At 42.2% G+C, this 17171-nt stretch overlaps 1 protein-coding gene across 1 annotated transcript in view; it reads left to right on the forward strand.

The window, feature by feature from the left end:
• The window catches only part of LOC127574545 (collagen alpha-1(III) chain-like), a 124037-nt gene that overhangs the window by 48208 nt on the left and 58658 nt on the right, over positions 1–17171 (forward strand). The window contains exons 10-18 of the mRNA XM_052023607.1: positions 473–526; positions 8609–8662; positions 8795–8839; positions 10950–11003; positions 11363–11407; positions 11539–11592; positions 14802–14900; positions 15927–15971; positions 16341–16439. Of these exons, the coding sequence (XP_051879567.1) occupies positions 473–526; positions 8609–8662; positions 8795–8839; positions 10950–11003; positions 11363–11407; positions 11539–11592; positions 14802–14900; positions 15927–15971; positions 16341–16439 (549 nt within the window). The remainder of the gene's footprint in view (positions 1–472; positions 527–8608; positions 8663–8794; positions 8840–10949; positions 11004–11362; positions 11408–11538; positions 11593–14801; positions 14901–15926; positions 15972–16340; positions 16440–17171) is intronic.

Genomic DNA, 17171 nt, shown 5'->3' on the forward strand with positions numbered 1-17171 from the left:
CTATATTAGTAGAACCTTTTATTTATCCACCATATATTGAAGGCTTTGATCAAATTAGCCCTTAAACTTCTGAATTCCAGCAGATATAGCTCTAGCTTGTGTAATCCTTCCTTATAGTTTGATCTTTGGAGGTATGATATCATCATGGTGATGAAATACTGCGTTTCCTGCAAGGCCAGGTGTGAGTCCAGACTACTCACAAAGCTGCTGGTTTACGGTGTTGACAATCATGTTAAGCCAATGCTCTTGTGAGGGCCTTTGACAGAGCAGTGTACTGTATGAAGCTTAACTACGCCACAAAAATATCATACGTTTTCTGACAACATCCACCTCTATTCTTAGCTATCTTAAAAAGTTGGGCTAGGAGTTTACGCAGCCTTATTCATGGTAGTGGCAGAACTCTGAGCGTGACACTCACATTGTATTGTTTATAGAAATGTATTCAAAGACAATGCCATTTCTCTTCTTAAAGGGTCCTCCTGGTCTTTCTGGAAGACTTGGCATGCCTGGAATTAAAGGACATAGAGTAAGTATCCAGGATCAACTCTTTTGTCTTTTAATTGCATAATTATAATGGGATAATATCAATATTAACATAATCATTAACAATCATTTATTTTAACAGCATGCCTTATGCTTAACATTGTAGCAATGTATGTATATTGAATCAGAATCAGGTTTATTATCACTGACGTATGTTGTGAAATTTATTGTTTTGCGGCAGCAGTATAGTGCAAGACATAAAAATTACAATAAGTTACAAAAATAAATAAATAGTGCAAAAGAGGAATAACGAGGTGCATGGACCATTCAGAAACCTGATGGTGGAGGGGAAGAAGCTGTTCCTGAAACATTGAGTTTGGGTCTTCAGGCTCCTTTTACCACCTCCCCATTGGTAGTAACGTGAAGAGGGAATATCGCAGATGGTGAGGATCTTTAGTGATGGATGTCACCTTCTTGAGGCACCGCCTCTTGAAGGTGTCCTCGATGGCGGGGAGGGTTGTGCCTGTGATGGAGCTGGCTGAGTCTACAACCCTCTGCAGCCTCTTTCGATCCTGCACATTGCAGCCTCCATACCAGGCGGTGATGCAACCAGTCAGAATGCTCTTCACTGTACATCCGTAGAAATCTGCAAGAGTCTTTGGTGACCATAAGACAAAGGAGCAGCAGTTGGCCATTTGGCCCATCGAGTCTGCTCCGCCATTCTATCATGAGCTGATCCATTCTCCCATTTAGTCCCACTCCCCCGCCTTCTCACCATAACCTTTGATGCCCTGGCTACTCAGATATCCATCAATCTCTGCCTTAAATACACCCAATGACTTTGCCTCCACAGCTGCCCACGGCAACAAATTCCACAGATTCACCACTCTCTGGCTAAAGAAATTTCTCCGCATCTCTGTTCTGAATGGGCACCCTTTAATCCCAAAGTCGTGCCCTCTTGTACTAGATTCCCCTACCATGGGAAACAACTTTGCCACATCTACTCTATCCAGGCCTTTTAACATTCAAAATGTTTCTATGAGGTCCCGCCTCTTTCTTCTGAACTCCAAGGAGTACAGCCCAAGAGCCATCAAACGTTCCTCATATGTTAACCCTCTCATTCCTGGCATTATTCTAGTGAATCTTCTCTGAACCCTCTCCAATGTCAGCACATCCTTTCTTAAATAAGGAGCACAAAACTGCACACAGTACTCCAAGTGAGATCTTACCAATGCCTTATAGAGCCTCAACATCACATCCCTGCTCTTAAATTCTATTCCTCTAGAAATGAATGCCAACATTGCATTCGCCTTCTTCACCACCGACTCAACCTGGAGGTTAACTTTTAGGATATCCTGCACGAGGACTCCCAAGTCCCTTTGCGTCTCTGAATTTTGAATTTTCTCCCTATTTAAATAATAGTATGCCCGTTTATTTCTTCTACCAAAGTGCATGACCATACACTTTCCAACATTGTATTTTATTCGCCACTTCTTTGCCCATTCTCCTAGTCTATCCAAGTCTCTCTGCAGAGTCTCCGTTTCCTCAACACTACCGCCCCTCCACCTATCTTTGTATCATCGGCAAACTTAGCCACAAAGCCATTTATTCCAATATCCAAATCATTGATATACAATGTAAAAAGAAGCGGCCCCAACACGGACCCCTGCGGAACACCACTGGTAAACGGCAGCCAACCAGAATGGGATCCCTTTGTTCCCACTCTGTTTCCTGCCAGTCAGCCAATGCTCTATCCATGCTTGTAACTTTCCTGTAATTCCATGGGCTCTTATCTTGTTTAGCAGCCTCAGGTGCAGCACCTTATCAAAGGCCTTCAGAAAATCCAAATACACAACATCCACTGCATCTCCTTTGTCTAGCCTTCTTATAATTTCCTCCAAAAATTGCAATAGGTTTGTCAGGCAGGATTTTCCTTTAAAGAAACTATGCTGAGTTCGGCCTATCTTGTCATGTAACCTCATCCTTGACAATCGACTCCAACAACTTCCCAACCACTGATGTCAGGCTACCAGGTCTATGATTTCCTTTTTGCTGCCTCGCATCCTTCTTAAATAGCAGGGTGACATTTGCAATTTTCCATTCCTCCGGAACCATGCCAGAATCTATTGATTCTTGAAAGATCATTACTAAAGCCTCCGCAATCTCTACAGCTACTTCCTTCAGAACACAAGGGTGCATTCCATCTGGTCCAGGATATTTATCTACCCTTAGACCATTTAGCTTCCTGAGTACCTTCTCTGTTGTAACTGTGACTGCACACACTTCTCTTCACTGATACCCTTGAGTGTCCAGTATACTGCTGATGTCTTCCTCAGTGAAGGCTGATGCAAAATACTCATTCAGTTCCTCTGCCATCTCCTTGTCTCCCATTACAATTTCTCCAGCATTGTTTTCTATCGGTCCTGTATCTACTCTCACCTGTCTTTTCTCTTTATATACTTGAAAAAGCTTTTAGTATCCTCTTTGATATTATTTGCTAGCTTCCTTTCATAGTTCATCTTTTCCTTCCTAATCACCTTTTATAAGTTTTTAAAAGCTTCCCAATCCTCTATTTTCCCACTAATTTTTGCTTCCTTGTATGCCCTCTCCTTTGCTTTTACTTTGGCTTTGACTTCTCTTGTCAGCCACGGTTGTGTCCTTTTTCCATTTGAAAATTTTTTTTTGGAATATATCTGTCTTGCACTTTCCTCACTTCTCACAGAAACTCCAGCTATTTCTGCTCTGCCGTCCTTCCCGCTAGTGTCCCTTTCCAGTCAACTTTGGCCAGTTCCTCTCCCATGCCACTGTAATTTCCTTTACTCCACTGCAATCCGACACATTGGATTCCAGCTTCTCCTTCTCAAATTTCAAAGTGAACTCAGTCATGTTGCGATCACTGCCTCCTAAGGGTTCTTTCACCTTAAGCTCTCTCATCACCTCTGGTTCATTACACAATACCCAATCCAGTACAGCTGATCCCCTAGTGGGCTCAACAACAAGCTGTTCTAAAAAGCCATCCTGTAAGACGTTCTACAAATTCTCTCTCTTGAGATCCAGTACCAACCTGATTTTCCCAATCCACTCGCATGTTAAAATCCGCCACAATTATCATAACATTCCCCTTCTGACAAGTCTTTTCTATTTCCTGTTGTAATTTGTAGTCCACATCATGACAGCTGTTTGGAGGCCTGTATATAACTGCCATCAGGGTCCTTTTACCCTTACGATTTCTTAACTCAACCCATAAAGATTTTACACCTTCCAATCCTACGTCACCTCTTTCTAATAATTAATATTCTTTTTTTCTTTTCTTTTTTTTCTTTCTCTCTTTCTTTCCCTCTTTCCTTCCCTCTTTCTCTTTCTCTCTCTCTCTCTCTCTTTCTCTCTCTCTCTCTCTCTCTCTTTCTCTCTCTCTTTCTCTCTCTTTCTCTTTCTCTCTTTATTAGTTTTCAAATTAGTACAGATTAATATATCAATGTTTATACATGTAATACAAAGAGATCAGGAGAACAATCATGACATGGATAATCATAAAGAACAACAAAGTATAAAAAAAATCTGTGGATCCAACAATCTGTTAGTGAATGAATATAATATAAAAGAAAAAGATTTATTATAAAATATAAAAGAAAGAAAAAAAAATCCCCAAAACAATAAGAAAAATTATAAACAATATATCAAACCAAACTAAGCTAAAGAAAAGAAAATTAAAAAAAACAGAAAAAAAAACTGGACTAAAATTTCTCAATAGAAACAGAGCAATATTATGTCGTCAACTCCGTTCCTCTAAATTGAAAGGTTATTATAAGGGGATCTATATCATGTGAAAATATTCAATAAATGGACTCCAAACTTCCTCAAATTTAAGTGAAGGATCAACAGTACCACTCCTAATTTTTTCCAAGTTTAAACATGATATAGTTTGAGAGAACCATTGAAAAGTAATAGGGGGTATTGGATCCTAATATTATTTCTTACCAGCAAAGCCACGCCACCCCTTCTGCCTACCTGCCTATCCTTCCAATACACCATGTATCCTTGGATGTTCAGCTCCCAAAGACATCCATCCTTTAGCCACGTCTTAGTGATGGCCACAACATCATACCTGCCAATCTGTAGCTGTATTTCAAGATTATCCACCTTATTTTTTATGCTGCGTGCATTTAAGTATAATACTTTAAGTCCAGTATTTGGTACTTTTGCTTTGATTGCACTGCAATTCTATTGCACTGCAACTCATCCCACGATGCAAATTTGCCCCATCAGCTGCCTGTCCTTCCTGTCCTCTTTACTGTGCCCTATCTTTGATTTATTACTGTTTTCCCCTTCCTCAGCCCTATCACTCCGGTTCCCATCCCCCTGCCAAATTAGTTTAAACCCTCCCTAACAGCTCTATTAAACCTGCCTGCTAGGATATTGGTCCCCTTCGGGTTCAGGTGTAACCTGTCCTTTTTGTACAGGTCATACTTTCCCCAGAAGAGATCCCAATGATCCAAGAATCTGAAGCCCTGCCCCCTGCACCAGCCTCTCAGGCACACATTCATCTGCCTGATCCTGCTATTCTTGCCCTCTCTAGCACATGGCACAGGCAGCAATCCTGTGATTACTACCCTGGAGGTCCTGCTTCTCGGCTTCCTTCCTAACTCCCTGTATTCTCTCTTCAGGACCTCCTCCCTATTTCTACCTTCGTCATTGGTACCAACATGTACCAAGACTTCTGGCTGCTCGCCCTCTCCCTTCAGAATACTCTGGACCCAATCCGAGACATCCCATACCCTGGCACCTGGGAGGCAACACATCATGCGGGTGTCTCTATCAGGCCCACAGAATCTCCTGTTCGTTCCCCTCACTATGGAATCCCCTATGACTACCGCATTCCTCTTCTCCGTCCTTCCCTTCTGTACAACAGGACCAGGCTCAGCACCAGATACCCAGTCACCGTGGCCGTCCGCTGTCAGGTCATCCCCCTCCACAGCATCCGAAACGATATACTTATTGCTGAAGGGGACAGCCACAGGGGTGCTCTCCACTATCTGGGCGTTTCCTTTCCCTCTCCTGACAGTGACCCAGTTATCTGACTCCTGTAGCCTAGGGATGGCTACCTCCCTGTAGCTCCTGTCTATCACCTCCTCACTTTCCCTAACAAGCCGTGGGTCATCAAGCTACAGCTCCAGTTCCCTGACATGGTCTCTAAGGAGCTGCATCTCGGCGCACCTGGCGCAGATGTGGCCATCGGGGAGGCTGGAAGTCTCCCAGGATTCCCACATCTGACACCCTGAACAAAGCACTAACCCTGCAGACATGCCACCTAATTCTACAAGAACTTAACAAGGAAAAAGAAGTCAACTTACCCACTTACCTCTCCTCTTGCCTGTTCTCGCCAAAGCCTGTTGAGCCAAAGCCTTACCACTCTGACTCGGGCCACTCCGACAATGGCCGCTCCACTTTAAACAACCACCTCTTTATTGGCCCTCCTTAGTTCTGCAAGAAAAAAATGCCCGCGAAAACACACGAAACACTGGAGCTTTTTAATCAGTTAGCCCGTACCTGTGAGGGACCCACTGCTCCTCCATCTCTCTGGGCCGATTCTGCAAGAAAAAGCCCTCAAAAACACACAAGCTTTTTAAACAGTTAGCCCGTACCTGTGAGGGACCCTTTTCTCCTTCGTCTCTCCGGGCTGGACATATCAATCTCCTCAAACTCCTAATGAAGTAGAGCCGCTGGGCATGCCTTCTTCGTGATTGCATCAATGTGTTGGATCCAAGATAGATCCTCCGAGATGTTGACGCCCAGAAACTTAAAGCTGCTCACCCTTTCCACTGCTGACTCCTCAATGAATGCTGGTGTGAGTTCTCCTGACCTCCCCTTCCTGAAGTCCACAATCAATTCCTTGGTCTTGCTGATGTTGAGTGCTCAACCAGCCAATCTATCTCACTCCTGTACTCCTCCTCATCGCCATCTGAGATTCTGCCAACAGTGGTGTCATCGGCAAGTTTATAGATGGCGTTTGAGCGGTCCCTAACCACACAGTTATGAGTGTAGAGAGAATAGAGCAATGGGCTAAGCACGCATCCTTGACGTGAGCCTGTGTTGATTGTCAGCAAGGAGGAGACATTACTACCGATCTGCACTGATTATGATCTCCCGATAAGGCAGTCGAGAATCCAGTTGCAGAGGGAGGTACAGGGTTTGAAGCTTGTTGGTTAACACTGAAGGGATGATGGCGTTGAACGCTGAGCTGTAATGGGTAAACAACAGCCTGACATACGTTTTGCTGTTGTCTAGGTGCTCCAAAGCCGAGTGGAGAACCAGTGAGATTGCATCCACTGTAGACCTGTTGTGGCGGTAGGCAAACTGCAGCGGGTCCAGGTCCTTGCTCAGGCAGGAGTTAATTCTAGCCATGACCAACCTCTCAAGGCACTTCATCACAGATGTGAGTGCTACTGGGCGATAGTCTTGGGCACCGGTATAATTGATGCCCTTTTGAAGCAGGTGGGAACCTCCGACTGCAGCAGTGAGAGGTTGAAGATGTCCTTGAACACTCCAGACAGTTGGTCGGCAAAAATTCTCAGTACCTGCCAGGTATACCGTTGGGGCCTGATGCCTTGTGAGGGTTCACCCTCTTGAAGGATGTTTTGTCATCAGCCTCCGAGACAGAGATCACAGGGTCACCAAATGCTGTGGGAATTCACACAGGTGGAGTGTTATTCTCCGTTTCAAAGCATGCATAAAAGGTGTTGAGCTCATCAAAGAGTGAAGCATCACTGCCATTTATGCTGTTAGGTTTCACCTTATAGGAAGTAATGGCATGCAAACCCTGCCACGGCTGTCGTGCATCCAATTGTGTCTCTAACTTCCCATGGAATTGCCTTTTGATTCTCACGATGGCCTTCCGTAGATCGTACCAGGACTTCTTGTAGGGTTCAGGATCGCCGGACTTCAACACCACAGATTGAGCCCTCAGCAGACCGTGAATCTCCTGGTTTATCCAGGGCTTCTGGTTTGGAAAAACTCAGTATGTTCTCGATGGTACACACTCGTCGGTGACCGCCGTGGCATATTCATTCAGATCCGAAGATGAATCCCTGAATATGGTCCAGTCCATCGATTCAAAGCAGTCCTGTAAACTCTTCTCCACCTCCGCCTCCCTTGACCATACCTTCGCAGTCCTCACCACTGGTGCTGTGGTCCTCAGTCTCTGCCTATATGCCGGGAGTAGAAGAACAGCCAGGTGATCGGACCTGCCAAAGTGCGGGCGCGGGATGGCACTGTAAGCGTTCTTGATGGTGGTGTAACAGTGATCGAGTGTGTTGGCTCCTCTGGTACCACAGGTGATATGTTGGTGGTAGTTTGTCAGAGACATCTTCAAGATAGCCTGGTTGAAGTCCCCCACGATGGTTGGGAGGGCATCAGGGTGTGCTGTCTCATGAACACTGATCACAGTGCTCAGCTCCTCCAGTGCCAGCTTGACATTTGTCGGGGTGGAATATACACTGCTACCAGTATGATGGCGGAGAACTCCCTCGGCAGATATAATGGACGACACTTGACTGCCAGATGTTCCAGATCGGGGGAGCAGGACTGAGACCAAACCACCATGTCTGTGCACCACGAAGAGTTAATCATGAAGCAAACCCCGCCACCTGTGCCTTTACCTGACACCCCCATCCAGTCCATGCAGTGGATGGTGAAGCCCTTGGGCTGGAGCACTGTGTCTGGAATGCTGGGGGTGAGCAATGTCTCTGTGAAGCAGAGTACACAACAGTCCCTGGTGTCCCTCTGGTACTGCAGTCTTGCTCTGAGATCTTCAATTTTATTTTCCAGAGACTATATGAGCCAGGAGGATGGTAGAGAGGGGGATCTTAGGGCCCTGCATTTCAGTTTTGCCTGCAGCCACATTTTCTGAAACAATGGAGATGTTCCCTGAGCTTCCAGATACTGCAGGTTCTTAAGATCGCTAGTTTCTTTTTAAATGACTCGAAACCATGTTGCTTACTGCAGTGTCTGTGTCTGCAGTGTCGTCGTTGTAAACAGGAGTACCTTATAATTCCATTGGGAGCTGTACACAAAAAGTCACCCCTCTCAGGCGCCACCTTGTCAAATTAATTATCTGTGTCTTTGACAGGGTTTCAATGGACGTGATGGTAGCAAAGGTGAAGCAGGAACTCCAGGCCCAAAGGTAATTATCCCAATTTATTTTTGATTTTAAAAAGCATCACCAATTTATTTTTAAAGTAAAGAGAACTAAATAATTAAGATTTCTGGATGTTATTGTTGGAATTATGGTGATTGTCATCTGTTTTTAAAACAGGGAGATCCAGGTTCCCCTGGAAACAAAGGCTTGCCCGGATATGCGGTAAAAAAACTTTACAAAGAGTTTTAGTATTGATAGCTAGAGAGGGTATGAATACTGACACATTTGTTCATTAATACCTACCTCTCTAAAGCATCAGTCCAATTTCAGTTTTCCTCTGCCACGACAGAGTTGGTTAACAATGGTCTGTATGCTTGGGTGGCTCAGAGAGGAGCACATGTGTCCAAGGTGCAAGTATATATCTCTTGGTGCCTTCAGATCCATTTCTTCCTTTATCATAACAAAATACAGTGGCATAACTACCAATTCCTATGGATAAAATTGGTGTTAAATTAAATGCTGTGTGATGTATTGATGGATGGCAGGCACTGTCCTGCTTAATTTTGTTATCCGTTTATGGGACATGAGTGCAGTTATCAAGGCCAGAATATATTTCCAATCCAGGATACCATGGCACTGGTGGAGGCCTTTTTCTTACTTCTGCTTCAGGGAGATAGAGGGAGGCCCTGTTGAAGAAAATAATAGAATAGAAAATCAAATTACCACATTAGGCTGGAAGAAGTCAATTTTACACTTATAAAGTCAGAAAGCAAAGAATACTTTTAAGAAGAAGCATTAACATGCTCCTTTTGTTGTAGCATACATTTGAGATGATACATCCTAATAATACACTTCAGGTGCTGATTGTGGATAATTACTTAATTAAATGTTGAATAACATCCCCAGCAGTGAGGCCCAAATTACACGCAGCTAGCTCTAATTGCCACCAGACTCCCAAAAAAAACACTTCATTCCAATGTCTGTCATGACAATATATTCTCAGGTGAAGAGGGGAAATGATCCGAGGATACTCTCAAAGGCTCCTTGTAAAAGCACAACATCCAACCTCTCATGGGAATCCCTGAGACATGATCATTCTAAATGAAGAATGAACATTTAGGATGGCATGGAGAATCTTAAGTCCATTTATTGGGAATGCACAGAAGCCCAATGTAAATGGTGAAAGGATCTCAGTGCCTCCCATACCACCTATCCACCCGACCTGTCAAGTAACTTCTCTCTATAGGATCTGGGGATCCCACATGGATCTCATCAGCCACTTCAGAACTTACTGAACCGAACTAGACTGGAAGCAAGTTGTTCTCAATCCCAATGGACTGCCTAAGAAAGGGAAGATGAGACTTAAGATTTTGAGGACTTAATGAAGAAAAGGACTGCTCATATGTTTGCATGTCATTGCCTGGATACATGATCATCAATGAATTTTGGACCTGCAAAAGATCCAAAGTTTGCTTGCCAATAATGCAGACATCATTGACCAGTGATCCTATACAGTGAAGAAGTGGCCCCATTCCTACTTCTCTGAATTGGATAAAGCTATTTTGAATCTTAGAAGCTTAGAAGAAGTCCAGGTTGTAAAGCAGTGCATTTAGGTTTTCTACTCATTAATTTAAATGGTTTAAAAGTAATCTGAAGCTACATGCATAAAATTTCCAAAACAGTTTTCCATACAACTATACGAACCAGGAGCAGAAATAGGTCAGTCAGCCTTTTGAACCTGCTCCACCATTCAATAAGATCATGGCTGATCTGACTGTAACTTCAACAACACATTCCCACTTATCCTCAGTGAATTTTTACTCTTTGTTTACCAATTATCTATTTCTGTCTTTAAAATATTTAAAGACACTGCTTCCACCACTCTTTAATGAAGAGATTTCCAAAGGCTCATGATCCTTGGACAGAATATTTTTTGCCTCACCTCTGGTATAAATGGCCAATCGTCCATTTTTTGAACAGTGACCCCTAGTTCTAGATTCTCCCATGAGAGAAAGCATCCACTCCACATCCATCCTGTTCAGACCTCTCAAGATCCTGAGGAGCACTGATCTATGGCATCTGCTCCCCAGGAAGGTGCTGAGTCAGGGAACCAGCCCTTGTATTTATCTTCGAAAACAGAAGGACAAAATCGACTCTTTTGCCACATAGGTTATCAAGTTTTTCCTTCCATTTCATACACATTGATGAGCAACCGACTGCATCTATAAACCTGTTCTTTAATTATTGCAGATAAGCATTTTTTGATGCAGAAATAATGTTGAAATGAATTTTATGTCATGAAGTGAGTGTTTCTGTTCGTCATGCTTACTAGGGTCCTCGTGGTCCACCTGGTGAGAGAGGACACAATGGGTCTCCTGGAACACCTGTAAGTGCTGTTATTAATATTTACCCATTTCTGCTGTACAGAGAATATCTAATATCTGTTATCAGTATTTTTCCCCAGGCAACATTTATTTATATTATAAAATAAAAAGAATCACATCATCCATGGTAACAGTAAAAGACAAAATAATGATTATAGCAACAGTAAATAGTCCCCTAGGGCCTGTAAGTTGATCATTGGAATTCAGTTTTGAAATTGAGGATTTTATGAAAACTTGTGTTCATGTTGTGATTTGAAATCATTAAATTTTGATTATTTCCCTTGATAAAATGTTGATGTGATTTTATTCTTAAGGTTCTCCAAGGAAGCAGTCTTTAAACATGAATCTACTTTTTGTTTAGGGTGGACGAGGTGAGGATGGTCGTCCTGGTAAAGATGGTACCCCTGTAAGTGAAGTGTGTAATTAGTGCAATGCATTTTTAATATTGCCTCTTGATGTTTTCTTTATTTTCCTAACTCAAGTTATTTACATCCTCAAATACATGGCTCATAAAATTTCTGGTTTTTTTCCACTTAGGGCAGACCTGGGAATCCTGGGAATCCTGGTCATGCCGGTCATCCAGGACCTAAGGTATGTTGACCATTAAGCATTTCTTGGGCTTGGTTGGGGTTTTTTTTCAGTATCTGGGCATTGCTGGCAAAGCCAGCATTTATTGTCCATCCGTAATTGCCCTTGAGATATGGTCGAGTTGACTTCTTGAACTGCTGCAGTCCATTTGGTGAAAGTACTCCCACAGTGCTATTAGATGGGGAGTTCCAGGATTTAGACCCAATGACAATCAAGGATTAACCATATATTTCCAAGTCAGGATGGTCTGCAGCTTGGAGGGGAACCAGCTGGTGGTGATGTTTCCATGCATTGCTGGTCTTGTCCTTGCTGATAGAGGTCAAGTTTGGAAGGTGCTCTTGGAATATCCTATAGGACTAACTAGCGTGCACTTTGTAGATAGTCTATATTGAACCACTGTGCACCAGTGGTGGAGGGAATAAATACTTTAGGCAGTTGATGAGACACCAATCAAACAGGCTGCTTTGTGCTGGTTGGTGTTTAGCTTATTGACAGTTGTTGGCACTGCACTCATCCGTGCAAGTGAAGGGTAATGTAATAGCTACATATAGTACTTACATGTTTACTTGCATTATTCAGATTTTCATGTGATTTAGATAATTCATGTTATGCTTGGGTTCCACCCACATAACATTGAAGTGGAATTCTCAATAAAGAAAATGAAAAGTTCATTAAAGATAAGTGATGTGACTGTTCAATTAGAGATTTAATTTTTGTATGGAATAGTGCTACAGAGAATGAACAAAAGCTGATGAGAAGAAGTATGCACTTCTATAGCATTTTCCAAGACAAATACTTCTGATGCGTAGTTAATGTTTCTGACAAAGGGAAAAGTAGCAGCAAATTGATGGACAACAAATTTCTACAAACAGCAATAGAACAAATAACTTAATAATCTTTCTTAGAGTTGTTGGTTGATGATTAAATGCAGGTCAACATGAAAACCTCTGCCCTGTTCTTCTCATAGTGGCTATTAATCTTTTATAATCATGAGAGAGAGGAGATGGAGCCTCAGTTAAATATCTCATCCAAATGGTGACACGTCCAACTGTACAGACATTAAGGTGTCTTCCTAAATTATGTGCTAAAGTTTCTGGTGTTGATCTATGAACTTCTGTATTTAAAATGCAAGTGTTACAATTAAGCCAAAATTTACATTGAAAGAGGGAAAAGTTTGAATGAGTCAGATGAAAGCAATACTGTACAAAGAGAGTGTCAAGTTATTTGACCAAGAACTCAATAGGTACAAGTTGGTAAGCTGGTGCAGAAGGTTAGATCACATGGGATCTAGGGTGAGCGAGCTAATTGGGTGTAAAATTGGCTTGGTGATAGGAAGGCTTATGGTCTAAGGCAGAAGGTGGTAGTGAGGGTTATTTTTCAAACTGGAGATCTCTGAACATTAATGATTTGGATGAGAATGTAGGTGGGAAAGTTTGTGGATGACACCAAAACTGGTGGTATAATGGACAAAGAAGAAGGTTGTTTAAGGTTACCACAGGATCTAAATCAACTGGAAAAGTGGGTCAAGGAATGGCTGATGCAATTTAACTCTGACAAGTGTGCAGTGATGCATCTTGGGAAGTTAAACCAGGGCAGGACATACACAGTGAATGGCAGGTTCCTGGGGAGTATTGTTGAACAGAGAGTCCTGGAGGTACAAGTACATAGTTCCATGGCAGTGGCAACACAGGGACACCAGGTTGGTGTAGAAGGCATATGGCATGCTTGCCTTCTTCAGTCAGAGCACTGAGTACAAGGGTTAGGACATCATGTTAACAGCTGTACAAGACGTTGGTAAGACTGCACAGAGTATTGTGTGTGCTTCTGGTCACCATGCTACAGGAAGGACATGGTGAAACTAGAGAGGGTGCAGAAAAGATTCACAAGGATGTTGCCAGGACTGGAGGGCTCAAGTTATATTGAAAGACTGGATAGGCTGGTACTGTTTTCCCTGGAGCAAAGAAGGCTGAGGGGGTGACCTTATAGAGGTGCATAAAATCATGAGGGGCATAGATATGGTGAATACACACAGTCTCTGTCCCAGGGAAAGGAAATAAAAAACCAGAGGGCATAAGTTGGTGGTGAGAGGGGAAAGATTTAAAAGGCACCTGAGAAGGGCAACTTTTTCAAGCAGAGGGTGGTGCATATATGGAATGAGCTGCCAGAGGAAGTGGTTGAGGCAGGTACAATAACAGCGTGTAAAAGACACTCGAACGGCTACATGGATAGGAAAGGTTTTGAGGGATATGGGCCAAAGGCAGGCAAATGGGAGTAGCTTAGATGGACATCTTGTTTGGTGTAGACGAGTTGGGCCGAAAGGCCTGTGTCCATGCTGTATCACTCTATGACTCTATCCCTTCAACTTCAAATTATTCAAACTCAAGGAAAAAGATACAGCAGCCTACAATAGTTAATATAGTAGACTTGAAGACATAGTTCTGAACTTAAAGGGAGCACACCTAGGTTAAAATGATTTAAATGGCATAAGTAAACACATCAAAGGAATTAGCTGTTCATGTAACAGTCGGATGCACATGGACATTCAAGACCATTCTGAAGCTGCTGTAGGAGGTGTATTTGTTCCTTTCTTCTCAAGGAGAAATTTTTGGATATTTTCCAATCTTATCTGGAAGTTTCTGGAGCCTCACTCTGGACCTCAACAATGCAGCTGCTAGCTGGTTTCAAATTTGATCAGAATTTCTAAGAATCAAAATAATTTCTTGGTGTAACCTGAGAATACACATGACATTGCTCTTTGACATGAGAGCCAGACAGAAGATTCATTTTCTTCCCCCACCACCCTACCACCTCTACTGTAATTTAAAGAGGCAGGCCATATGGAGCAGATTTCCGTTCAATATTTCTAGCCTTTTAATATTTTGCTGGGTCCTTACAGGCTGATAATATGGGATTTCCCACCCTTGAGAAGGGAGGCATTTGGCCTCTGTCCTCCCATTGCTGACCAGATCCTGGGGAGAATTCAACAGGGCTAAGTGTAAATGGTTGCAAACGTGATGGAAGACGTGCAGAACTGATGCCCGACAAAACTTGCCACCAATAAGAATGTTAACATTAAAATACATAGCATTTAAATAATTATTAGGAACCAAAATACTCTTCAACTTTTTGTCTTGCAGTTTAGATTATGGATAAACTATCCAAGGATTACCCAGTTCCAAGAACATAATTGTCTTTAATACTTTACTTTGCAGGGTGATCCTGGTGAAAAAGGTTCTCCAGGTTCTAATGGTACTCCAGGACTTAGAGGTCAGCCAGGCGTTGGTGGTGCTCCTGGAAACCCAGGCAAACCTGTATGTAACCAACATTCGCTGTATATCTGCCTTTCATAGAACACTACAGCACAGTACAGGCCCTTTGGCCCACAATGTTGTGGCAACGTTTTATCCTGCCTAAGATCTATCTAACCCTTCCCTCCCACATCATCCCCTATTTTTCTATCATTCATGTGTCTATCTAAGAGTGTCTTGAATGTCCCTAATGTATCTGCCCCCACAATCTCTGCCAGCAGTGCATTCCACGCACCCACCACTCTCTGAGTAAAAAACTTACCCCTGATGTCCCCCTTATACCTTCCTCCAATTGCCTTAAAATTATGTCCCCTCGTATTAGCCATTGTCGCACTGGGAAAATGTCTCTGACTATCCACTCAATCTATGCCTCTTATCACCTTGTACACCTCTATCAAGTCACCTCTCATCCTTCTTCTCTCCAAAGAGAAAAGCCCTAGCTCACTCAACCTATCCTCATAAGACATGCTCTCCAATCCAGGCAACATCCTGGTAAATCTCTTCTGCACCCTCTCTAAAGCTTCCACATCTTTCCTATAATGAGGCGACCAGAACTGAACGCAATACTCCAAGTGTGGTCTAACCAGAGTTTTATAGAGCTGCAACATCACCTTGTGGCTCTTGAACTCAATACCCCAACTAATGAAAACACCATATGCCTTCTTAACAACCCTATCGACCTGCATGGCAACCTTGAGGGATCTATGGACGTGGACCCCAAGATCCCTCTGTCCCTCCACACTACTAAGAGTCCCGCCATTAACCTTATATTCTGCCTTCGAATTCAATCTCCTGAAGTGTATCTCTTCACACTTATCCGGGTTGAACTCCATCTGCCACTTCTCAGCCCAGCTCTGCGTTCTATCAATATCCTATTGTAATCTACAGTAACCTTCTACACTATCCACAACACCACCAACCTTTGTATCATCAGCAAACTTACTAAACCACCTTTCCACAACCTCATCCAAGTCCTTTATAAATGATGGAAAACAACATCTAACAGTTTTCTACTGGTTTGCATTTTAGGGGAATCCTGGAAAAGATGGATCATCTGGTTCACCAGGGTTTCAGGTCAGTTACATCAAAATCATTTTTCATTTACAATGAAAATATGTAACAAATACAGCAGAGTAATGCCATTATTAAAGAGGAGAGGGGCAGATAAATGTCTCATTAATTTGGCTTGCTTCTATTTGAATATTATTTAATCATTTAATGTAAATTATCTCATCCTCAACAAATTCTAAAACTGCCTTTATCAAAATACTTTCTTGTACAATTTCATAAGACTGATTGAAACTTCAATTGGCCTGTTATTTTAAGTTTACTATTTTAGTTATATGCATTAGACAGTATCCAATATGCAGGATTTAAAACTGTGATCAAAAGCATAGCCTTGACAAGAAACAATATTCATACCAGTTTTCTTTACATTCTTAGGGTCCTCCTGGAATACCTGGGCAACGTGGTGGGATAGGTCCAATTGGTCCCCCAGGTCCTGCAGGAGCTAATGGAGTTCCAGGTACTAAAGGGCTTCCAGTAAGTATTTGCAAGAGTTCTACTATATTTCATGGGTGACAAGCTGGGTACTTCCTAAAGATTGTACCATGCTCAGAAATATGATTTTGATAGCCAGGTTCAAATAGCATTAGTATATCTTCAGAGTCAACTGAAATGCTTACAAAGGTAATTTTGTATCATTTTGAAACAATTAAGATACAGTACCACCTGTTGTGCGAGAACTGGAGCTACTAAATTTATTCCTATATGTATCTGCAAGTCCTGTGATGCAAATTATAGATTAAAAAAATATATATTTGGCTAATTCATTTGCATTGTGAAAAATATTCCGATTGTTTTAAAACAAAAAGTCACAATATAAGCACTGAAAACAAATTAGAGGATAAAACAGTTTGTATTTAAATAGGATATATGGAATCATTAATAAGAATGCACAAAAAGGTGATCAAGGCAGGTAGTTAATACAAGTTCAATAGCTGTTTGCATAATAAAAGACTGTGGAAAGGTCTAAGGAATGAAGTACAGTAGGAATCTTTCAAACATTGTAATGAACCAGAAGGACTGCAATGGTCTTTTTGGGTGCTGTAGATTTTTTTTAAATAGCTAAAAAACATTCTACAGCTTTTTTTCCTAAAATGTCATCTCTGATTTATTTACAATATTGCTACAATCCAATCTGAACGACAACTGCAACACAGAGTAGGTTCTTCTTCTTACCCGTATTGTGAGATTAGATACTGGATATTTTAT

This window comes from Pristis pectinata, chromosome 1 (genome assembly GCF_009764475.1).
Source record: "Pristis pectinata isolate sPriPec2 chromosome 1, sPriPec2.1.pri, whole genome shotgun sequence".
NCBI classification, from domain to species: domain Eukaryota; kingdom Metazoa; phylum Chordata; class Chondrichthyes; order Rhinopristiformes; family Pristidae; genus Pristis; species Pristis pectinata.